The sequence below is a fragment of the Melanotaenia boesemani genome, chromosome 4 (assembly GCF_017639745.1).
Source record: "Melanotaenia boesemani isolate fMelBoe1 chromosome 4, fMelBoe1.pri, whole genome shotgun sequence".
NCBI lineage: Eukaryota > Metazoa > Chordata > Actinopteri > Atheriniformes > Melanotaeniidae > Melanotaenia > Melanotaenia boesemani.
The window spans coordinates 4,461,953-4,486,538 of NC_055685.1; the positions used below are offsets into that span (position 1 = coordinate 4,461,953).

General features: G+C 41.1%; 1 protein-coding gene and 1 long non-coding RNA gene across 5 annotated transcripts in view; one reads left to right on the forward strand and one right to left on the reverse strand.

Moving 5' to 3' along the window:
• Positions 1 to 3,050: 3,050 nt before the first annotated feature.
• On the reverse strand, positions 3,051 to 3,617 carry LOC121637817. Its single transcript, XR_006009954.1, has 3 exons — positions 3,522 to 3,617; positions 3,246 to 3,304; positions 3,051 to 3,168 (listed from the first exon to the last, which is right to left on the reverse strand). It is a non-coding gene; the product is annotated as an uncharacterized LOC121637817 (long non-coding RNA).
• A 5,593-nt stretch (positions 3,618 to 9,210) lies between these two features.
• Positions 9,211 to 24,586, forward strand: part of LOC121638620 (glutamate receptor 2-like) — a 78,110-nt gene continuing 62,734 nt past the window's right edge. For 2 of the 4 annotated variants that reach the window (XM_041983494.1, XM_041983492.1), the window contains exon 1: positions 9,211 to 9,570. In XM_041983494.1, the coding sequence (XP_041839428.1) occupies positions 9,501 to 9,570 (70 nt within the window). In that variant the 5' untranslated portion in view covers positions 9,211 to 9,500. The remainder of the gene's footprint in view (positions 9,571 to 24,586) is intronic. The other 2 variants (XM_041983493.1, XM_041983491.1) reach the window with 1 other exon arrangement.

Consider the following 24,586-nt stretch of genomic DNA (forward strand, 5'->3'; position numbering starts at 1 on the left):
CTCAGTAAATACAACAGATTGTGGTGTCCTTCCTCTACAGGCGACAGAAGGGATGTGCAACTCCATTTGTATTGCAAACATAGAAAAACTCTGCCTGTTACTGCCATACTTCAACACGACCACCATATTTGTCATGGCAAGAACAGGGGGAGTTGCTGATTACAGGGCTGTGCTTGGGGTGGGACCCGGGTTCAAAAACTACTGTTGGCCCTTGAGCAAGGCCTTGAAAGTCTGGTACACACAACCATTTTTTTTTAATCTTATGAGATTTTTTATCTGGTAGAGACCTCACACGTGAAGATAAAAAAAAAATCTGTCTTGATGGTACTGTTTGTGGTGTGCTCTGATAATGTAATCACAAAACAACACACTCATGACGATGCTGTCCCACAACTGATTTAGTCTAGTCCTCCGAGCCGGACAAAAGACGAAATGTCGAAGAAGAACCATAGCAACAACCGGCAAAAAACGAAGAAGAAGAAACATAGCAACAACCAGAAAACACAACAGAAGAGGATAGTATGAGGGAATGATGGTGGTCTTGGAACTATTGTTAATAGACAAAAACAGAAATGAAAAAAATAATAGACTGGAGACAGAACACAGACTTTATATTCTTCCTTGTTCCCCAGCCAGCTCGCTCTCTAATTGGCTACATTCCAGCTCACATCACCAACCACGCAGTCACAATGCACGAGTCATCAGCATTCCTCAGAAATCGGCTCTGAAATATTGAACATGTTCAATATTTCCGACTGCCGGCTACGACCCGTTTCGGAGCAGATTATCGGGACAAATCTGCTTGTAACACATCTCAGACCAAACGATAATTGTACAGGGAAATCTCATAATGATCGGTCGTTTGCCGTCCGAGGTCGGGAGGAGGCAGAATCAGGACAAAAACAGCCCAAAAATCGTTATGTGTGTACCAGTCTTAATCCCCAAATGCTCTGTGGGACTCATGGCAGCCCACTCTCACATCTGTCTGCTAGAGGTGGATAAATGAACCCGTAAGATCTAGTTCATCATTTGTAAGAAAAATGAAAAGTATTAGTAAACAAATAGTTTTACATCTAATGATCTCTAATGTGGCAGTTCAAGTGTAACAGCAATACAATATTTATATGATATAGTTCAAACATGACAAGGGGGGATTAGATGGTGCAGAAGTGAAATTTAACCACACGTTGTTTTACTTCTTTGTTACATTCAGTTGAAAACAACACTAACTATTAAAGATTAATTTTGAACCAATACTTTTAGCAAAATCACCTTCAAAGATGCCATTGAACAGGTTGCTATAATGAAACTTAGTTACTTCCTGGTTGGGTTTAGCTAATGACATCACTTGATTAGGGGTCAGGGTAAAACATGTTTTTCTTTCAACAATTTTTACATGCAATTACTTCTACGACCACTAGAGGTTACTGTTTCACAAACATGAAAGTCATTGGTTACATACATTACATACATTTATAAGGCTATAAAGATTTAAATAAATAGATCTTTTTTCCTGATTTTTGCATGTGCCATGGCTGATCAAGCAGAAAGAAATTAAAGGATGGGGGGGGGGGGGGGGGGGGGGATCAAGGCTGAATCAGTCAACAGGCTTTTATAACAGGAGGTAGTGAAGAGCAGCTGCCTCCACTTCCACAGTCATACACCCACAGGCAGAGACAGGGAGGAGGGAGGGGTGGAAAACATGACACCAGATTCAAATGTTTTATGTAACTTAAAAAGAAAATAAAGTGTTGACTGATGGAGAACACCAGGACCCTCAGAATACATCCTGCTAAGGCAACTCAGCACCTGAGGCCCGTTTCAGAAGGCGGGTTTAGTGAAAATTCAGAGCTAGTTGACTCCGAGTTAAGGGAAACTCTGGGTTTTCAGTTTCACAAAGTGAGTTCAGTGTAACTCTGAGTCAGTTACTGCAGCAACAGACTCCGTGAAGCTAACCTGTTTGCTGGCAGGTTTTCTTCTACTAACCCTGAGTTTCTCCTCCCGTTTAGCTGCAACATGTAGACTGAAGGAAGTGTCAGGCATGCCGTGTCCTTTTCTTTAAAAGCTAGTTGGCATCGAAGCACAATTACTCCACAGATATCTACGTTGGGAAAGGGTGATCAGACCTCTCTTAGATGTTTTATCATTCCCTCATGATTATTTGTTTGAGCGTTACCGTTTTTCTGCACAACCGTTCATGTATCTGAACAATATTCTCAGCCCTCATTCTTTGTGTTGCACTTTTTTGCCATCAGGAGTTTTCTTTGTAACATCGGTGAAGTGGAGCATATTTCAGAGGCAACAATCTGTTAGGCTGTGAGAACTGTCACTCTTTCACTGAAATGTTTCCTCTACACTTTTGTGGTGTTCCCAAGTCACACACCCACAAGATACAAAGAGAAATTTCACAGAATTGCAGGTATTTGTCTAAGCAATAATGAACTTATTTTTAAGTGTGGAACACATTAGTTAATCTGATATATTTTAGGGTTTCCGGGTGTGATTGGCTGCATAGATGGGCTCAAATTCCTGTTACAGCTCCTTCAGTAGATGAAGGAGAGTATGTGAATAGGAAGTCTTTCCACAGCATTAATATGCAGGTAAATAGTAGCCTTTACAATCCCAGATACTTCACATTACAGCTACTGCAGCTGATTACTGTTCTGTACTTTGAAGATCTTATGTGTTGCAGCCCACATCATCAGTAATGTGGAAGCAAAGTAGCCTGGGTCTGTCCACGACTCTCCAGTCTTTCCTGAGTGTACACTGAGCGCTAGAGTTGCCCGTGGTGAGTTATATACAATAAAATCAATATTTTGTTTGACCTAACTAAAAAATGTTATATTGTATCCTGTATTATAGGAGAGTTTGATGGCTACCAGCTGGGTGACAGAGGGTAACCCTGCCAGCCTTATTTGCTGATGCCTTACCCTGATCATGAGCCCGGCCCTCAGCATCATTACAACTTGGCTCACTGCAGGACTGGAGCCAGGGTAGAGATGACTATTGGGATGCTTAAGGCCAGCTTCCAGTTCCTTCGAAAGGAGAGCAATGTCCAACTCAGCCACTGAATGCACCTGATGATGAACATCCTGACCCCCGCTGATGCATAAGATGGAAGAGCAGTCAGAGACACAATATGCCACCTGAGAAGGTGTCTTCATCCTCCTGTAAAGCAAATTAAATGAATGCTTGTTCTACTCAGACCCATTATCGAAAATCTGTGCAGTATGAAGAGTACTTACAACTGCATGGAGGTCTGTTATGGCAGAGGGCTCCATCAGACAGATTACACTATCTGCAACTGGTAGAAAATTAAGATTAAATCAGTCACAATTATAACTTCACCTAGGAAAGTGCCCAGCCTAATTAGAATTTAGTTTTAACAACACGTCACAATTCAAATACATAACGCTACAAGAAGATCAGTCACATGGTGTCTAAGATGGATGGGTGTACATCATTGAATTAACACTGAAAAAAAGGATGAATGTAATCTCTCATTAATCTGAAGAACTAACCTCTTATGTAGGCCCTCGTGTCCTGGAGGCTGGTTGGATCAGATGAGTTTCCTCCACATATTCCCTCTGCAGTAGGATGCCCACTGTGTGGACTGAGGGCCATCTCCTCAGCCTCTGAAGGGTGGTGGACCCCCATCTGTTTTTTTGGCCCTCAGCCTTTTTTCTATTGGCTTTAATGAAGGTAACATTTTAAACAAATCTGATAAGATATGTATAAAGACAATGAGAGATACAAATGTTTAATAAGCAGTGTTGGTCATGTAAACAAGTCATTATAGTTACTAGTTACTTCTCCCAAAAAGTAACTGAGTTAGTAACTGAGTTACACCACTACAAAAGTAACTAGTTACCACAGACAGTAACTATTGTTATCAAAAAAAAAAAAAAAAAAAAAAAATCAAAGAATTTGTTTTTCAGAACAGGTTTCATAAGCCAGGTGTACAGAGTAGAACAGCAAAGAGAAGTGTACAATAATAGTTATTGCACCTCAACAGACCACAACTGCTATAACTGTATTTCAAGTATTTTCTTCATTAGAAAAGTGCTGTGGTGTAAATAAATCAAATTTTCACAACTTCAGACAACTGACATCCTGTAAGTATTTTCTTCTTCACAAAAGTAAACAGTTTATCACTGTGAGTTTAACTGGAACAGATTCAGATATCAAAATATGGTGAAAACAAAAGCCATGAATAGAGATGGAGAGTTCTGATCCTAAGGTTTGAAATCCTAAAAGTGTTCTTTTGCTTTAGTGAAAATGAAATAAAATCACACTTTCACACAACTTAAGACAGCTGGTGGACATACAGTGCTCCAAGTATGTTCCTGAAGGAAAAATAGTTTAACAGAAGTGCCTTAAAAATAGTCCTGAAATGTACAGTATCTCACAGAAGTGAGTATACCCCTCGCATTTTTACAAATATTTCACTATAGAAATTGAACTTTCATATACAGGACACCAAACTATAAAAGCTAAACTATGATATTCTTTATTTCAAAGTTTAATTTCTATAGTGTTGTCCCATGAAAAGATAAAATGAAATATTAGCAAAAATGTGAAGGATGTACTCACTTCTGTGAGATACTGTATATGATTTTCTTCAATCCACTTCTTCTTAAGACTCATCCATCCATGCATGCATTCATTCATCCACCCTGCCAACCCAGCCATCTCACCATCTTAGCCGTTAAACCAGTGATTGTATCTTAAAAGTAGAAGTTTTTCAAACTTAAAGTCAGAGAGCCTGTTCTTTGGAGTGAAGACGAGCTTCCCCAGGCTAAACAGTCTCTACAGGAGAACTGGATTTGTATTTGAGTGAAATTTTATTTATCAGTGGAAATCCATGAAGAGAGTCCAGCCCCGGTGCTCTTGATTTGAATTAGTCTGCAATTTGACTTTCAGCAGTAGCGGAAGTGTTATCCTCATCATCACAGGCAAAGAACTCATGCTCTATGGTTGGTACATGTTGGTGTGCTGGAAATACCTGTTTGCTGGTCTTCGTCTCAAGCACTTTTACGGCATTCTGCCAGCAGACTTGTCTCGGCCTTGTCCTTCTTGTCCTGTGTCCGCAGCCAACACAGTTTAAACCTGGGCAGAGTCATAGCAGCCAAGAGAGAATTCTCGCTTTCCAGCACCTCTGCAAATCTTGTTTTTATTTCCTGAAATGACATAATGCAAACAACATAAACTGACTATCTACATCAGGGATCTCCAACTAATGAGCTTCTGCCCTGCAGGTTTTAGATTCTACCCTGATGCAAAACACCTGACTCAAATCACTGGGTCATTAACAGGCTTGTGCAGAGGTGGGTTGTAGTAGGAGACATCTAAAACCTGCAGAACAGTAGCTCAAGAGGACCGGAGTTGGAGATCCCTGATCTACACACACACACACACACACACACACACACACACACACACACACACACACACACACACACACACACACACACACACAGCATTACACATTATGAGCATAACTTTAAAAAAAAAAGTCATTTTACATTATGTTTTGTCATAATGTATGGATGTATTTAACATTTAAAAATAAATACTAGTTCTTACCGTAACAATTGCCTCTGGACGGTCAACAAGGATTTACAGGCCACTCTTCAGCTCCAGGGTCTTCATCAATGTCTCCAGCGTGGGTAAGAGAGTGCCATGGAAACAGTTTTCCTCTCTCTGCAGAATGTCTGGGGCTACTGTTAGTGGCTTCATTGTCATACAGTGCTCCCTGAGAAACTGATGCTCTTTCTGTAATTGCTTTCAACACAAATTTGGAGGATATGGTGTTGAGCTCGACTATAGAGATCTCACAGATACAAGTAAGGGCATCATAAAAAGAGTTCCATCTCGTGGTGCAAGGGCCTACCAGCTTCTGTGCAATGACATCTACAGTCTCTGCAATCACTGTTGAACGGCTAGCGTTGTTCCATAAGGCTGTGCATTTTGTAGAAGCACTTCTATATACTGCTTTTGTTTCTTGTCTTGACAGAATCCACTTATCAACATCCCTACATGAAACAAGATTTATGTGTGATGCACATCTCTGATTTGGCAAAGTAATCACATCAGAGACAGAGACTATGTCTATCAGTGGTGGTATGTGGATTCAAATCCATTGTTTCGGTGTTTTCTATTTATTCATTATCCTGTCTTCGTCTATGTGTGAGCCTGAGTCTGTGGTTTGTGGTGGGTTTATACTGATGTTTAAGGTCACTACTGTGTAGTTAAACTAAAGAAATGAATTTCAGAACCTCTCGTCAGTGGAGATCCCTCAGGTTCATTCGAGCGTTTCGACCTTTAATCACCACACGCTCTGGCCTGGGGTTGGCTCCACGGGGTGATCAGATCCCTGGCAGGTTCTGTAGCCAATGGTTTTGGTCATTTTGGTTTTAGCTAGTGTTTTCCCTAGATTTGTTTTAAACTAGAAATGTGACGCTCATAAACAAATCTATTCTTCTGAACGGCTCTTTTAATGAACGATGGAAACTGAGTCACAGCTGAGAGCCGTTAAGATGGCCATTTGTGACATCATAGAAGTCTGATGTCCAACTCATGTGAAGCATCTATGGGCAGAAAGTATTGTTCGGAAACAAATACTGTGAGTTCTATCCAAAACATGTACTAGAATTTGTTCTGACTGCTCAGGTTTATTCTTTTTATCTATATTTTTCCTATAATTTTTTAATCTTGTATAGTAGGTTTTATATAGGTACATATTTTGGTTGTTTGTCATTCTTATATATTGTGAATTTTGTAAGATATTGTCAGAATGAGCCAGTCTTTTGAATGGCTCTTTGAAAGGAACGGCTCCTTAAGATCCGGCTCCCTTCAAAGAGCCTTAAATCCTATCTCTATCTTCTACTCTTCTTTCAGGTTTCCTGGTCTCCACAGGTGTTCTTCTCGCTCATGTCCAACGTACAGCTCCATCAGAATTTTCCCCCACTGCTGGGTTGTGCTTGTTGGTAATGTGTACTTGTGTTATGGTCTACGTTGAAAAGGCGCAGTTCACGTTGGGAAGGGGGCGTAACTTGTGTTCCGATTGGTCTGTAGTCTGTCTATCTGTTTTTAGGCCTTGAATTGTGTTATGGTAGCATGCAGTGGTTGGTTATTTGTTATTACTTTGTTGTGGTGTGTTGTGGAAGTGTCTTGTGTAATCTGTTTTGACCCTGTTTGTTGTGTTTTGTTGAACGATGGTGGACGTGGTCTAGTGTGATTTTTAGGCTACTGGAACCATGATCCAAGAGTGGTTAGGTAAACTGCAGGAGAAAATATATATATATATATATTTAATTTTTATGTTTTAAGATTTAAAAAAATGATATAACTGCAAAAATGTGAAAGTATTACACAAACCCACTGCAACGCAACTTAATGGCATTTGTCTATTTTAGCTAAATATGGTTAGTTAAAAGACTTTGTTTCAAATTAATTTCAGAAATTTCATTATAATGTATGAATGATTTCAGTATATTGTATGAGGATTTGAGTATAGTGTATAAGAAGAGATTTCAGTATATGAGAGGTAGGTTCAGTATGATATACGAGAGGTTTTAGTATAATGTGTGAATGACTTCAATTTCACGTGTCTGTGAGAGGGTAATTCTGAAAACGTCTCAAATGGCCCGTCATGCCTGGCTGCACTCTACCTGTCCTCCTTGATGGAGGGGCGGGGCTCTAGAGAAGAGCTGTCCGAATCTCACCAGATATGGTTCCAACACCGTGAGATTGATGGATGCTCAGCAGGATTAAAATGTCTAAAAGAGTAAAATCGTCCAGCCCCCAGGAAAGGAAAGTAAGGAAAGCCAGGAACAATAACATCAAGGTGATGAAGAGAATGAGACAAATAGTTTCTGGCTCCTAGCTGCTTTGTTGGAGCAGTGTTTTACTTGCTAGCTTACTAAATTTATAATCAATAATCAAACTGTTCTAGTCAACTTAAGTAAATGTTACACTCACTTTAAATTAATCAGGGAGATTAGAAAATTTTTGTCTGTGGGAAGCAGACCTTTAAGATCTTATTAAGAACTTATTTTTTTTGATTCATTTTATGGTTATGTCTGGCTTAGTGAGCCTCATCCATCCCTTTAGTTCTGCTGCTATAGGCTGAGGCTACTGAGAGATGTCCCATGATGCACTGGGCTCCTCTCTGCTCTCTTCACTCTCCATGTAGAATCTTCTTCTCTTTCATGGTGTGTATTTCCTTGGCTTGGTGCTTTTGTGTTTGTTTGTGCCTGTGTTTTATCCTCACAGCTTCTCTTCCTGATTCTGCTGGAGTTCTCTAAACAGGGAGTTCTTCCTCTCTGCGAGACGTTGTCAGGATGCTAAATTAATTTAAAGTTAGGGTTTGATGTAATCTGTTGGTTTCTTTAGCCTGTTAAGCTCTGCTCATGTTAACAAAAAAGAGACACGACGTTCCCTATTTAATGAAGAATTGCTCCAAAAAAAACACTTCTTATCTTGTTTTATGAACATTTGGGTTTAAACCTCGTACAACGGTTGAAAATAAAGAGTGTTGTCCTATTTATTGCTTTTTTTTATTTGTCGTTGTTTTTTTCTTTTATTTATTGTAATTTTCCAGCCATTAATAGGACCGATCAGGCTTTATTCCTTTAAACCACGTGACTTTTAACTCTGCTCCAAAACTGCATCCCTATAATGAAATGAGTAAATCTGCAACCCCAAGGTCTGTTTTGGAGTAATGGAAACAAGAACACTGTTGAGATTTGTTAGAATGTGTTACAGGGATTTGGTAAAGAATAAATGAAGATGGCACATAGCACAAATGAAAAAGTTTCAGGCTTGCCTTAGAAACACATTCAGGATGAATATGAATATTTCTCCTTTAAAAAAATATCCAGTCATTTGTTTTACCGGATGTTAAAGTTTGTTGCTTGAGTATATGAACAGGTATAACTCAATTTTAATTAATTTGTGACCAGGCCAGATTAACAGATTTTTGGATTCAAACAGAAGAAGGAAATACTTAATAGATAATAGTAATCAATCAACCAATCAATAGCCAGTACATCAAATCCTACTGAATCTGCTGCTGATCAATGCCTCTCAGTGATGAGGAGAATCAGAACCGACACTGATTTTCGGTTCCGATGTGTTGACAGTTGGTTCCTTAAAATCCTCGGCTATTCCCGTGCGCGTCCATGTTTCCACATGTATGGCCTGTCAGTTTCCTTCAGCCTCGTTTCGATCCCATAAACACTGCTGGAAGTGCTGCTGTCGGCCGCGCTCGGTTTTCTCTCGTGCTTCGTCGACATTTCAAGGCGCGCGCCTCCAAGTGAAGCGGCAGCAGCGGCACGCGCATCTCCTTTTACAGGACAGAGCATCTGCAGTGCTCGAGACGCTTCTGAACCAAGCTGGGCCGACACCATGATGCTGCGCTGTGTGATGGAGGCGATGTTCTGGTAGAAACCCACTGTAGACTGCTGTGGCATCGCGCGAGGGGCCCGAACGCGACAATGAAGCTGCTCTTTGTGGTGACACTCTTAATGCGCGAGGCACTGTGCGGATCTCCGAGCGTCCAGATCGGTAGGATTTCTGCTCCTGTCATCGCCTCATCGTTCTCCGTGTTCTCCGTGTTCTCCATGTTCTCCATGTTCCCTGTCCTCCTTTGCATTTTAAGCAGCCAGTTCCTCCGCATGCTGCCCCCTTCCTTCTCCCCGCCATCCTCCCCCCCGGTGAGGGCCTCTCTCCTCCCGGTCCCGATGCTGCTGTGGAGAGGAGCGGCCTGCTGTCAGAACGTCGCGCGCTGCAGTGTTCGTTCTGTCAACATCCTCATCATTTTCTGGGCACCGCAGTGACAGCTCAGGCTGTGTGTGAAGGTGCTTCACCTGTGTGCGCACATGTGCGTGACTTGATGCCGCTGGCGCAGGTGTGCCAGGACCGTTACGGCTAAACTGGACTGACGTAGAGAGAGAGCTCCATTTCATGTTGGACCTCAGACAGAAAGACAGAGAACAGAACCAGAACCATTTCAATGATGCTTTTATTAGATTAATTTGCTCGTGTTTATTAAAAATGTAGAAATGAATAACAGACGATTTTCCTTAAATCAAAGCTCAGTTTGTTTTTCTTACTGTAAATATCTCCCATCTGTAGAGCATCTGTAGAGCAAGTCTGCCATCTTAATGCCTTGCAGAGGAGCAGTTTGTACAAGTCCCAACTTGTTGGGTTAAACCCACCAGCAGCCATCTGCACCAGGTTCGACTAGTTAGATTGACTGGGTTGCAAGGAACACCAGTCCTTCCAGAACCATTTACAGATTAATAGATCAGGGGGAGAAATATTTATCATTCGCAGATTTATCCACAGACGATGAAAGAAGGTGTAGCTCAGATTTTCTGGAATTGATTGTAGGCTTGAAGCTGCATTTCAGAGTCAAACAAGGACTTGAAGCGAGCTGACGACACTCAGAATACAAAAGCCTGATGATGAAACCCTCTCATGTTGTGGGTGGTGAGGAGAACACGGAGCTTAATAAGATGGAGAATGTGACTGCAGCTGCTTTCAGGCTTAAATTAGATAACTCAGATCATCAGTGCGACTTGGGAATATACAACCTATTTTTTTGATTTTATAAATTATTTATTTGTCATCGTGTGTCAGGAAGCAGCAACAGTTGGCTGATGCGTGCGTGTGCATGTGTGTGTACGTGCATGGGTTGTGTGTTAGCTAATGTGAGGCTTCTGTCACTGCAGTACTGAAGGTGGGAACAGTTCTGACTGTGGACCTCACTCTGGTGGACTTTTGTCTCTTTCTAGTCGCATCCTGCTGTGACGATGTAAGTTTGGTTCACCACAAACTGTAAACATGGAGGCCAACAATGAACCACGAATCATGACCCATGAAATTTGCAGGGAAAGATTTGTTTACTGTCTGCAGAAGTAAAAAAGACAAACCTCAACACAGCCCACCTACATGACAAGAAAGTCCTCATAGAGGTCTCAGACTCATGGTTCAGGTGATTCTGACCTATATAAAGGACATGAGATGTTTAAAATATTTGTTTATTGCCAAAGTTTCTATAGTAACACAGCTGAGACGGAATGAATAATACATTTAAGTTGTGCTCTTGGATTTTATGACAGTGTATGACAAGTTATGATAGATGTTTATTTGCAATATAATGAATTTGAGTGGATAGTAAATCTGAATAAACAGAAGTTTATATTTAGGGAACTGACAATAAGTTTTTGTGTTCTTGCAGACTGCACATTGCAGATCTGCAGTCTCAAGTCACCAATTCTATACCGAACGCTGGACATCCCCAGCTTTGTTAGTTTTGTTTTTGTGCAGGTATACAGGAAAACAATGCAACAAGAGAATCATCTAAAGCTCATTTGATTGGGAAAGGAATGTGTTGGATGACAGTTTACCTATGATTTCAGTTAATGCTTTATAATCTTATTTTTACAACCCTAACAACACAAAAGGGTATTTCAACCGTGCTTAAAATTTTCAAATGTGTTTTATAATTTTTATTTTTTCTTTATTTTGATGGAATGGGGGTTCTTGACAAAGTCATAAAGCCTCAGTCGGTGCCGACCGTAACTCAAGAGGAGGTTATGTCTGAGGTCATTATGATGCAGTTACAGTAAAGTCAAACATCATGATCAGAAACAGTGACCTAGGTCACCTCTCTTTTAGTCTGGACTCTTCTAACATAGCTGTGGAATCTTTGTCTCTGTCTGTCAAAACCCATGCAGATGGCAGAACATTGGGATTTTTGGACGATAAACTGCTCCCAAAGGACAACGAGAAACTTTTTTATTTATTTATTTATTTATAAATACGGGTTTAATTTAGGCAAGACAGCAAAAGTAAGACATGTTTTCTGACTTTTACAAACATAAAGCATAAATCGGGCCTTTTCCTTTTTCTCTGGTTCAGTGAGTCTTGGTCATAGCGAGATGAAACTTCCAAATCTGATTTCTTTCTTCTTTTTTTTTTTTTTTTTTCTTTCCACAACCTTTACCCTGGCCTGTTTGGAAAGCTCTGAAAATAACTGGTAGCACCAGATATTTTTTAGGCCTTCAGAGGAATGGGGGTGAACATTTGCACAAAGCAGTTTGTTTTTGTTGTTGTTTGTGTCACTTCTCAAATTAATTATTGATAAATAGGATGTTTTTAGAGGAAGACAGTCTCTAACCCTTGTGTGGTTAATAAATATTAATAATAATAATAATAATAATAATAATAATAATACATTTTATTTATAACACACTTAGGAAATCTCAAAGTGCTATAGACTAAAAAGCTTAAAACAACAACAAAAGATAAATAATAAAGCACAAAACAAAACTTGATGCATAAAACCAGTTCTGGAAACCAAAACCCGTTTTTCAAGGTACAGCTATTTATCCAAGCCCTCAAAGATTTTCTAACATTGCTTGGGAACAAAATGAAGATCTTATGATCATCTTTGCTCCTTGTTTTCATGGATGCTGTTTTTTTTGTTTGTTTGTTTTTTTTTTTTGTTTGTTTGTTTGTTTTTTGTTTTGTTTTGTTTTTCTTCATGATCACCTGCTTGATGTGACCTCAGTATTTATTTTATTTCGTCATTTATTTAACTTTTTCTGATTTGGAATTGTAAATTCTTCATATAATCAACTCCATTATTAATCAACAGTCATTATGTTAAATCAAACTTTAAAAACTACTTTTTTAAATAATAAAGGGGAAACATGTTCATTGATTATAATGTTTATGTGATTTTAAACGGACTTTGTTTCGGACTATGAGGAATTTACTGCTGCTGTATCAGTCCATGATAGATGCCTTCTTCCTCTCTCTGAAGCTACATTTTACACTTCGTGTCACCCGATGGTCAGGAGTGAGTAATAGAGAGCAGTCGTTTGGGAATATAACGTTCCCAGCTGGCTAGAAAGCTTTTCAAGGAGGTCAAACAGGGCTTTCAGCCTGCAGCAGGTTTCTCACATGTTTGTTCTGAGTAACACAAACTGAAGGATGGAGAGTATAGTGTTGGGTTATTATCAGAGTAGTTAAACACATTAGAACTTAATGGCTTATTAGATTATTTTAAAACCTTTTGGGTTTCCTTTTTTAATGAAAAGGTTGTTATTTACTGACATATTTATTTTTACCTAATTAAAAAGGAATTCAATTCAGTTGCTAAACTTAATATTAATGTTGGATTTTTATTAATCAAAAGGAGATCATTTTATCAACTAAGTTTCAAACACTGTGAAATTGTCTCTTCTGAATATATGCTAAAAGAGAAAACAAATATTATTCCTGGTATGTCCTCTTACCATCAGTTTTAATTGGCAATGACCAAAGAAAACACTTGTTATTTATTTATTTATTTTTGTTGTTGTTTTTTTTTTTCTAGATATAAGTTACAGAATGTAATCAATGATCTACATATTTTGTCTGAAAACTTTATAAATTCATGGTAATTGTGATTAGAAATAGACACAGCTTTCTATTCTGCAGCTTCAAGGGTTGTAATTTGTCACGAATCAGCAAACTGGACCACAAATAAATTTGAGCTGAGGAATAGGTGAGAATAGTTTTATTGAGGTGATGTGAACTTCAGCAGGGAAATCAGGTCTGGTTTGTGCAGTCAGCTTAGCCTGCAGGTGGAAGAACTCAGGTGAGGATCCCGCCAGTATAAACAGGAATGTACGAAAAATATTGTTCACGTACCAGCGGCGGGGATGGAAACCAACAGGATGGTTTTCAGGAACCGTGAGGCTGTGATAGTAGCTTCTGCCGGGGCTGTGGGAACTGCAGAACCAGAAAGATAGTTAGTTGCTCTGATAATGACAAAGGGGGTGATCCAGGCTGAATAAGATCCTCGGGAATCCTCCAGAGGTCTCCAATGGCCAGGGGCAAATCCGTAATCGAAATTCCAAATCCTGGGGACAGTCCAAGGGTCAGAGTACCGGGCAGAATGAATCACAGGCAGAATCAACAGACAGGGAGCAGGCAGAATCGGGTTTTCCAGGTCGAAATACTGGTCAATGATCAGAGGCAGAGTTGCAGGGTTTTACCAGACAGGGAGCAGGCTGAGTCGGGAAATCCAGGTCCAAAAAACGGGTCACAGGTCAGATATCAGATAAGCAGGCAGGAGAGAAGGGCTGGAAGCGTACAAGGAAAAAACCAAGACGATCTGGCAGAGAAGAGTTGTCACAGACAGGTATATATGGAGCCCAGACCAGGTGGAGCGCATCAGTAATCAGCAGAGTTGGAGAGAGAATACATTCAGGGGTGGCTGGGAAAACTCAGCGCTGATCATGCACTGTGACAGTAATTATTAACTACGAGTTTAGTAAACCAGTATATTTAATATATAAACATATTACATAATGGTAACTTAGTTGATTGTGTACAAACATATTGACTCAAGTAACAGAGTTAAACAGCCATTAAAATAATTCCGATGGAATATATTTAAGACGTTGTCCAACTTTTACAAACTTTATTAGCAAGATTTCGCTGTTGTTTTTCATTCTTGCTCTGAGTTTCTTAGTGGTTTTGGTGATCTGAACACAGTAATAGGGAATATATATTGGCCATTTTTAGTAGTTTTAGTAGTTTGTGCTAGGGTTCTCGATGATAAAATTTTAAACTCGATATACATACTAAGAATGATACTCGATACTCAATACTATTTTCGATACTATAGAGGGGGAAAAAATGTATTCTTTAAATCAAAATCGAAGCACCACAAATATCACACAATACAAACAATACAATTAAAATAGTATGTATATATATATATATATATATATATATAAGGATGGTCCTCAATACTATTTTCAATACTATAGAAGGGAAAAAATTATCATTCCTTTAATCAAAGTCAGAACACCAAAAAATAACAACACAATATAAACAACACAACAAAAATATATTAATAAATATGAGAAAATACATTGACAGCTTAAATGCATAATTTTAAAGTTCTATTAGTTTGTGCAGATAGTCTTCATACAGATCAACCGTGTTGTCAGGCAGTTTGTTTACTGTGGTGCAAAAAAAACTAAAAAACCTTTTCAACCACTAGTTAGTGTACTTATCTACGTAAATGTCCTTTTCTTCACAATACTTGAGATGAGATCAAGTACATAGAACGAACAAACTAGTCAAGACTATCTACTTTTTAAACTAGATTAATTAAAAACATAATAACGGTAGCTCTTTGAACATTTTTGTAAACAGTCTACAGTAAAAAGCATTAATATCTGACTGTAAGCCAGGGTCTGATCAGCAAGTAGCTGCTTTGTGCAATTTATTTTCAGGCTGGTTATGGAGTAGAACAGTGTTTCCCAATCCAGGTCCTCAGGACCCACTGCCCTGCATGTTTTAGATGTAACCCTACTTTATCACCTGAATTAAATGAATGGTTCATTAACAGGCTGCAAAGAACTTGATGAGGAAGTTCATGAATTTGAATCATGTGTTGGAGTAGGAACATGTCTAAGACATGCAGGGCAGGGGGTCCCGACTAGGACCTGGATTGGGAAACACTGCTCTAGAGCAGACATGCTGGTGCAGGACAAGTTTTAAAAAAATGCAGGAAAAGTGCTGGTGTGGTCCATCTCTTCCATCTCGCCTCTCCACGTCTCGCCATCATGACAGAGGAATGACTTGTCATGCCGTGCATGCGTTAATTGTGTTAAAATATTAACAAAATTATTTTAAATAAATTGGTTAATTTTTGACAGCCCTAATGTATATATATATATATATACATATATATATAGTGGCATGTTAAATATATAATAGCTTGTGTCAGTAATGACAGCAGCCTGTCAAACCCTAAAATTCACCTGTTGACTGAGTTGGTCGTAAATTAAATTAACTGACTGTGTCTTGCTGTGGATTCTTTTTTTTATTTATACATTTGAGGAAAGGTGGGGTCACGGAAGGAGTAGGAGCCATTGTGATATTGGTCTGATAATAACACTGACCTTGTTTATGATGACAGAAGCTCATTGAGCTTGTTAAACTTGTCAGACACAGAAGCTGATGATTCCGCCTCAGTGCAGGCGGCCATACACGCTTGCAACTTCCTCCTCCCTGCTTAGGGCAAAGGAAGTGACCCCATTCTGCCAGAACCACCACCACCGCTGCAGCTGAGCAGAGGTTCAACCCAGAAAATATCCTGTTTTATTCCTGCCCACTGCACATTCAGCCGTGATTCGAAAAAAAAAAAAAAAAAGTTCTTTTAAATAACGTGACTGTGTGAATATGAGTTAGCTTTTAGCTCAGTCAGCATCTGACAATATTTACTTTGAGTAAATTGGTCCTCAGATATGAAATAAATATGACTTCCTCTAAGTTTTATGTGACATAAAAAAAATAATTGAGAGATGGCAAACTCACTTTTTTTCTCATTTTGTGCCCATATATTCTGTGTGGCTTTTTCTGGGTTTTAGGTCCCAGTCTTGCACAGTGATAGTTTCGTAGAAAGGTAAGGGCTGGACATCATGTAGCAAATAGTGACAACTGAACATTAAAGGCTCTTCCCTGAGCCGCCACCTTATCGTGGTGGAGGAGTTTGTACGTCCTGACAATCCTTGAGGTTATGTTGTATAGTGCTTCATGCCCCTGGTAGGGTCACCCATGGCAAACAGGTGTCTAGGGGAGGGACCAGACGAAGTGCAGCTCATATCACCCCTATGATGATGACAAAGCAAGGACCAGGGTTTCCCTTGCCCGGACGTGGGTCACCGGGGCCCCACTCTGGAGCCAGGCCTGAAGGTAGGGCACAGAGGTGAGCGCCTGGTGGCCTGGCCTTTGCCCATGGGGCCCGTTCAGGCTCAGCCCGAAAGGGTGACATGGGCCTCCCCTCCCGTGGGCTCACCACCTGCAGGAGGGGCCATAGGGGTCGGGTGCAGTGTGAGTTGGGTGGCTGCCAGAGGCGGGAACCCTGGCGGTCTGATCCTCGGCTCCAAAAGCTAGTTCTAGGGGAGTGGAATGTCACCTTTCTGGCGGGGAAGGAGCCTGAGCTGGTGTGCGAGGTTGAGCGGTTCCGGCTAGATATAGTTGGACTCACCTCGACGCATGGCTTGGGCTCTGGAACCACTGTCCTTGAGAGGGGCTGGACCCTCTTCCATTCTGGAGTTGCTCCCAGTGAGAGGCGCAGAACAGGTGTGGGCATGCTCATTGCCCCCCAACGTGGCACCTGTACGTTGGGGTTTACCCCGATGAGTAAGGGATGCCATCAAGCTGAAGAAGGAGTCCTATCCTGCCTTTTTGGCCTGTGGGACTCCAGAGGCAGCTGATGGGTATCAGTGGTCCCCCTCTTCAAAAAGGATCCTGGAGGGTGTGCTCCAACTACAAGGGGATCACACTCCTCAGCCTCCCTGGTAAGGTCAATTCAGGGGTGCTGGAGAGGGGGGTGTGTTGGATAGTCGAACCTCGAATTGAGGAGGAGCACTGTGGTTTTTGTCCCAGTCGTGGAGCAGTGGACCAGCTCTACACCCTCTTCGGGGTCTTTGAGGGGGCATGGGAGTTTGCTCAACCAATCTACATGTGCTTTGTGGACTTGGAGAAGGCATTCGACCATGTCCCCGGGGACTCCTGAGGGGGTTACTCCGGGAGTATGGAGTGCGGGACCCACTTGTACTAGCTGTCAGGTCCCTGTACGACTGGTGTCAGAGTTTGGTCCGCATTGCCAGCAGTAAATCAGAATCATTTCCAGTGAGGGTTGGACTCTGTCAAGGCTGCCCTTTGTCACCAATTCTCTTCATAACTTTTATGGACAGAATTTCTAGGCGCAGCCAAGGTGTTGAGGTGATCCGGTTTGGTGGCCTCAGGATTGGGTCTCTATTCATTGCGGGTGATGTGGTTCTGTTGGCTTCATCGGGCCGTGATCTTCAGGTCTCACTGGAGCGATTCGCAGCTGAGTGTGAAGTGGCTAGGATGAGGTCTGTCATGGTGAAGAAGGAGCTGAGCCAAAAGGCAAAGCTCTCAATTTACTGGTCGATCTACGTTCCCACCCTCAGCTATGGTCACGAGCTGTGGGTAGTGACCGAAAGAAGAAGATCGCGAATACAAACGGCCGAAATGAGTTTTCTCTGCAGGGTGGCCGGGCTCTCCCTTAGAGATAGGGTGAGAAGCTTGGTGATCCGGGAGGGGCTCAGAGTAGAGTCAATGCTCCTCCACATCTAGGAGCCAGATGAGGTGGCTTGGGCATCTGGTTAGGATGCCTCCATGGTGAGGTGTTCCGGGCACGTCCCACCGGAAAGAGGCCCCGGGGAAGACACAGGACACCCTAGGATCCCTCCGGATGAGCTGGTGAATGTGGCCAGGGAGAGGGAAGTCCCCGTGACCCGACTCCGGATAAGCGGCAGAAAATGGATGGAAGGATGGATGGACATTAAAGGTGTGTTAAGGATACTTCCTTGAAGTATGGAATATATAACTCCACTCCGCTGTTTCCTAGGCTTACCTCTTGACTCTACAACTTATCTCAGTCATAAAGCTGCCAATCAAGTCCCAGAGTGTACAACAAGTACAACAAAGATTAACAACTCAATGAGCATAAGCAAGTGTCCGTGTAACTGTCACAACTTATTTTATTTTTAAATTGTATGTTTGTGTACTTGCTTTGTAACAAGTAAATGATTAAAAATGTAAGTTTACTATACAGCTGAACAGAGATAAAGTATTTGTGCTTTTATTTTGAAAAACCCTAAGTCGCATTGTGTTGGGGATGCTCTCATCAGAGTTTTTGGTAGGTGACAAGCACGCACCTGTAACGGTATAGAAGAGATGCTGCAGGGTGCAAAGGATTTGGATTTGGCCGTTGTCTGAGAACTAAAATATTACCTTGCCAGCAGCATGCAGCCAACGAGGTATTTGTTTTTGTCTGCATTTACTTAAGCAAAAGGTTATTATACAAGCTGTGCATGTTATTTTATTGTTGTTGTATTGTTGTATTTCTTTTCATCCCAGTTTTCACTGTGTTCAGTTTTCACTGTGAAATTTGGGTAGAAGTCTTCAAATAAATCATTTGTAAGAATGGCACTTTTATATATATATATGTGTGTGTGTGTGTGTGTGTGTTTGTGTAAATATCTTTATAAACATTATGGATGGCTGATCTCTACCACATTAAGTTTAAAATTCCAGATGCTGCTGCCGAGAGTGTGTGCTACTTTGGATCCAGTCAGGCAGAAAGGAAGTATCTTTAGGCAGAGAACAGAGAGCAAAGTGTGGTATAACTATGATCCAATACTTCTGAGTGAGTGACACAGAGGCCTACTTTTAATGGCAAAGAAGAGAGAGATGACTCTGTCCTTACTGTTCACAGATAAGGTGATGAGAAAACGACGTATGCTCACTTTCAATCTTGAGTTTTATTCCTAGGGTCATAATGAAAATCATCTGCTCCTCACAAGCAGGTTCAATCCCGCCAACCTCAGATGAGCAACATGACATGTCATGCTGCCTCATTATTTACTGAACAGGAAATTAAAACTGTGTCCACCTCATGATCCAGCAGCTTGTAGACGCTCCTTTAGCCTCAATTAGTTGAAGTAATGATTTACTTGTTCATGTTACCAGTCTCTCTCATGGTTGTGGAGGAACTCTTCTTTTCATTACTGCCTCAGTTCATTGAGGTTTGCAGCATTGATTTCTGCAGCTCTCTGAATTACCCACAACAGCATTTCAGTCAGGTTTAGGTCTGAACTTTGACTGGCTCATGCCATCACCTTGATTCTTTTCTTTTTCAGTCACCCTGTTATAAATCTGCCTCGTGTTTGGGGTCATGTCTTGTTGCATGAGATTGTATCAGCCAAGCTTTAACTGTCAAACAGGTGGTCTCACGTTTGACTCCAGGATTCTTTGGTATCCTGAGAAGTTTGTCGTCCACTCAATGAGTGCAAGGTGTCCACGTCCAGATCATCATCCCTCCACCACCGTGCTTGATAGCTGGTATGAGGTGAACTAGTTGAATTAGTTTTCAACTAAGGCTGTCAAAAATAATGTGTTTATGGCAGTAACTAATAAATGTAATTAATTGTGTAAAAAAGTTTAACACATTTAACGAATGCATAGCATCTGTCATTTATAACGGTGAGACATGGAGCTGGCTAGCTCTATGGATGGATCTGAGGACATCATCCCCATGAGTGATGGGGGTGTTTTAACACACACAGTTTTACTGGTGAGAGGGTTCAACACCCGCACTTTTCCCGCATTTAATGAAAAAAAAACTGTTTGCACAAATGTCTCTGCTTTGGTCATCTCTGTGTCAGTGCAACACGACAGCTGCCTCCTCTCCCCCTCCTGTTGTGAATCATGACGGCTGTTGCTTTTCTGTTGCTACTACCGTCTCTTTTGTTGTTTGTTTATCCTTGAGGTAAAAAAGTAGCAAACTAGCAATTCATGGTTTAGGGCTGGGTATTCTACATTCTATTCTACAGTCATTTAACCAATGCGTTTATCCAAAGCGACTTACATTTGAGAGTAAGAACAACACAAGCAAGAATTCAAACAAGATGGGACATCATAATTAAGTAGTAGTTAGACTGCTGAGAGTCCAGTTGGACCCAGGTGCTGTCATGTAGTGCTAGAGGAAGTGCATATAATTTATTTATTTATTTTAGTTTATATATATGTATATATATATATATATATATATATATATATATATATATATATATATATATATATTTGTAAGTCATTTTGTTTAAATACAAGATCACAATTTCATCAAACAATATCAACTTGGGCATAAGTGCACGCTTTCATCACACAATATCATCTTGGGCATAGGTGCACATAGCTTATTCAGTACTTGGTTGAGCCAAAGAGCTGGACAAATCTTTCTAACTCATTCTGTTGAGTAGGAGAGTTAAGCTAAGCGCGGAAATTCTCCTTAAACAACTGAGTCTTTAGCTTACTTTTAAAAGTGGATAAGGATTCTACAGATCAGATGGAGTTTGGTAGATCGTTCCACCACCGGGGAACAATAGAGGAAAAGAGTCTAGCTACTGATTTTGTGCCACGTTGTGGTGGGAGCACTAGGTGTCTTTCACTGGCAGAGCATAACTGTCGAGAGGGAGTGTAGCTCTGGATTAAGGAGTGGAGGTAGACCGAAGCCATTTGGGTTATTGTTTTGTAAGCCAGAAGCAGAGCTTTGAATTTGATGCATGCTGCAACTGGAAGCCAGTGAAGAGCAATTAGCAGCGGAGTGACATGAGCTCTTTTGAGCTGGTTGAAGACCAGATGTGCTGCTGCGTTCTGGATCATCTGCAGAGGTTTAACAGAGCATGCAGGTAGGCCAGCCAGTAAGGAGTTGCAGTAGTCAATGCATGAAATGACCTGAGCCTGGACCAGGAGCTGTACTGTGTGTTCAGTCAGATTGGGTCTGATCCTCTTGATGTTGTAGAGAGCAAATCAGCAAGATCAAGGTGGTCCATAAAGGTCAGCTGGTTGTCTACCATGACACCAAGATTCCTGGTAGAAGACGTAGGCACAAAGTTGATAGAGTCAAGCTGCACTCTTATCTGTGGCGGTAAGGAAGGATTGGCTGGAAAGACAATAAGCTCGGTCTTGGACAGATTTAGCTCGCATTGACACAGTTGTGTCGTCAGGTGGGAAAGAAAGGAAAAGCTGAGTGTAATCTGCATAGCAGTGGTAGGAGAAACCATGAGAGCTAATGACTGGCTGAGTGAAAAGAGAAGAGGGCCAAGCACCGAGCCCTGAGGCACCCCTGTTGTCAGCCTATGTGATCTGGAAATCCCCCCTTGCCAAGATACTTTGAAGGATCTTCCTGTGAGGTAGGACATAAACCACGAGAGGACAGATCCTGAGATGCCAAGCTCCCAGAGTGTGGAGAACAGTATATGATGGTTGACCATGTCAAAGGCAGTGGACAGGTCCAGTAGTATAAGGATTGAGGATTGACCAGCGGATCTGACAAGCCGTAGGGAATCAGTAACTGACAGGAGAGCAGTTTCAGTAGAGTGGCCTTGCCCATAGCCAGATTGATATAGATTAAACAGGTTGCTGTCGTGGAGGAACTGTGAGACCTGACTAAAGACGGCACGCTCTAGTAGTTTAGACATGAATGGAAGCAGTGAGACCGGCCGGTAGTTTTCAACCTGGGCTGGGTTGAGTGTGGGTTTTTTCAGCAATGGGGTAAACCGAGCTTGGTTGAAGGCAGAGGAAAAGACACCAGATTTGAGTGTTGATAATATGGATTACAGCAGTTTTGATTGTAGGTAAAATGCTCTGCAGGATGTCAGAGGGAACAGGATCAAGAGGACAGGTCGTGCGTTTTGAGTTGACTAGAAGTTTACAAACTTCGTCCTCATTTAGAGAGCGGAAGTAGCAGAGTGAGGCACCAGTAGTGGTAGCGACCTTTTCAGTGAAGTAAGAAGCAAACATTTCTGCAGTCAGCACAGTGGGAGGCTGAGCAGGTGGTGGAGACAGAAGAGAGTGAAACGCCATGAACAGTTGTTGTGCATTGCGGATCTTGTTCTGATAGAAGGCTATCTTGGCTGCCTTTAGGATGGATGTGAAAATTTCAAGATTTTGCTGGTACTCAGACAAGTCAGTGTGCTCTTTTGATTTGCGGCATTTTCTTCCTGCAGCCCTGAGTCCGGCTCTGTGCTACCTTAGAACCTCTGTGAGCCATGGACTAGGAGGATTTAGTCTAGCTGGTTTTGACACCAGAGGGCAGAGTTTGTCCAGAGAGGAGGCGAGAGAGCATTTCTGTAGCCTCATTAACAGACAGTAAGGAGAAGTCTGAATGGGAAAGGAGGGTAGACTTAACCTCTGATGAGCAAACCTCATCAGACAGCTGTGTAGGTCTGAGGGATCTCAAGTTTCTGCGGTAGGTAACATCACTTATTTCCTGAATCGATTCAATTAGATTCACAACAGCCTATTTCTGTTCAATTTGATTCAATTTGATTCAATATCAATTCATTGTGTAGCACCACCTATTTTTCTTAAATATTAAAGACATTCTCAGATGCCTATTTTTATAGAGCACTGCGTTAATTTAGTTGACAATCAAAGTCAATTATCTGGGAGTAACCAGATTACTGTAATAATCTGATCTGACACATCTACATGCATTTCTGTAGTACCATAATATTAGAGTGTTTCCCCTCATTCAGAACCAGAAATGCTGTGATGAAAAACCCACTCAGGACAGAAAAAAGTGAAACCTTTTAAATGTCCTGATGAAACGTTTCATTCAGTGGAGTTGCTCTAGACATTCTTAAAGTTCAGATCTCGGATAACGTGTTGATGTTAATAAAACCTACAGAGAATACTGGATCATTTAAACCCATATTAGGACTCAGAAATTCCTAGAATGACGTAGATTCAGCTTGTTCAGCTGCACACATTGCCGTGACGACCATGATGTAATCGCCGTAATGCCGGAGCAGGAGAAATCCTTCATCTGCTCCTCACTGGAGAAAGATGCTTCCATCTTCACCTGCCTGAGAGAATCTAGAAAACTCTTTTGGCTGATTTTCAGCCGGTTGACGTGTTTTCCACCGCGTGTCCTCTGATGGAAACCTATGTGCACGCACACGTGTCTGTGTGTGTGCTTACTGCTTTGGGCAAAGACAGCAGGTATGACATGCCATCACGTAGATCAAATAAATCGCATCAGACTGTTAAATGTTTGATAAAAGGACGAAGTGTAAACCTGTTCTAGAGGAAATGTGACTTTAAATTACCATGTCAGATTTGTTTTAAAGTACATATGTGCCTGGTGACATCACTTCCTGCTGTGGAACTTGGCACCCAATAGCATTAGCTGCTGATATGGGAGCCTGCGGTCTGAGCGTTATCTGCTAATGTGAGTGGTAATACGCTGCAAAATGTTTTACAGGTGAATGTAATCCACACTGGTGATTGAAAACATCTGGATGTGACATCATCACGGCTGGAGAAGCTGATTTTGGACGGAGGCAACACAAGAAACCAGTTGTGTGTAGAGTCACATTACCGGAAAAGAAGGACATATAAAAATAATCAATCTTCAAGTTTTATAAATCAATATTGGATTTATTTATTTTGAATCGACTCAAATCAATAAATCGATTTTTTAAACCTAGCCCTATCACGATTCACACTGGCAAATATTTACTGAAAAGTAATGTTTTTGGACGTGCTAGCAAAAGGAGGCAACATTTATCAGTCTCATGTCAATCAGACCCATGTTACTGAAGCTTAAGCCTGAAAAATGTGACAACAGCCTATTTCAGTCAGATATTGTTTGCCTTTATTTCCTATAACTTTTCAGTATTAATGTGGTTTGCTGGTGAAACTGTTGTAAAATCTGCTATTAATAGCACCATCAGACAGCCATGCACACATCAGTGAAGATAGAACAGGTTCAGCTATCCAGTAAGAGTGAAACAGCATTAAGAAGCAAGGGGATGTCCTCACTAAACCATTGCTGCTGTGCAGATGTTGGAGACACAGGTCTGATCATTTATGGACCATGAATGTGGTGAGAGAAATTATGGACATGCTCTCAGATGCAAATCAGATCAGGATCTTCTCTAACAAAGTAATTGACAGGTGATAGAGA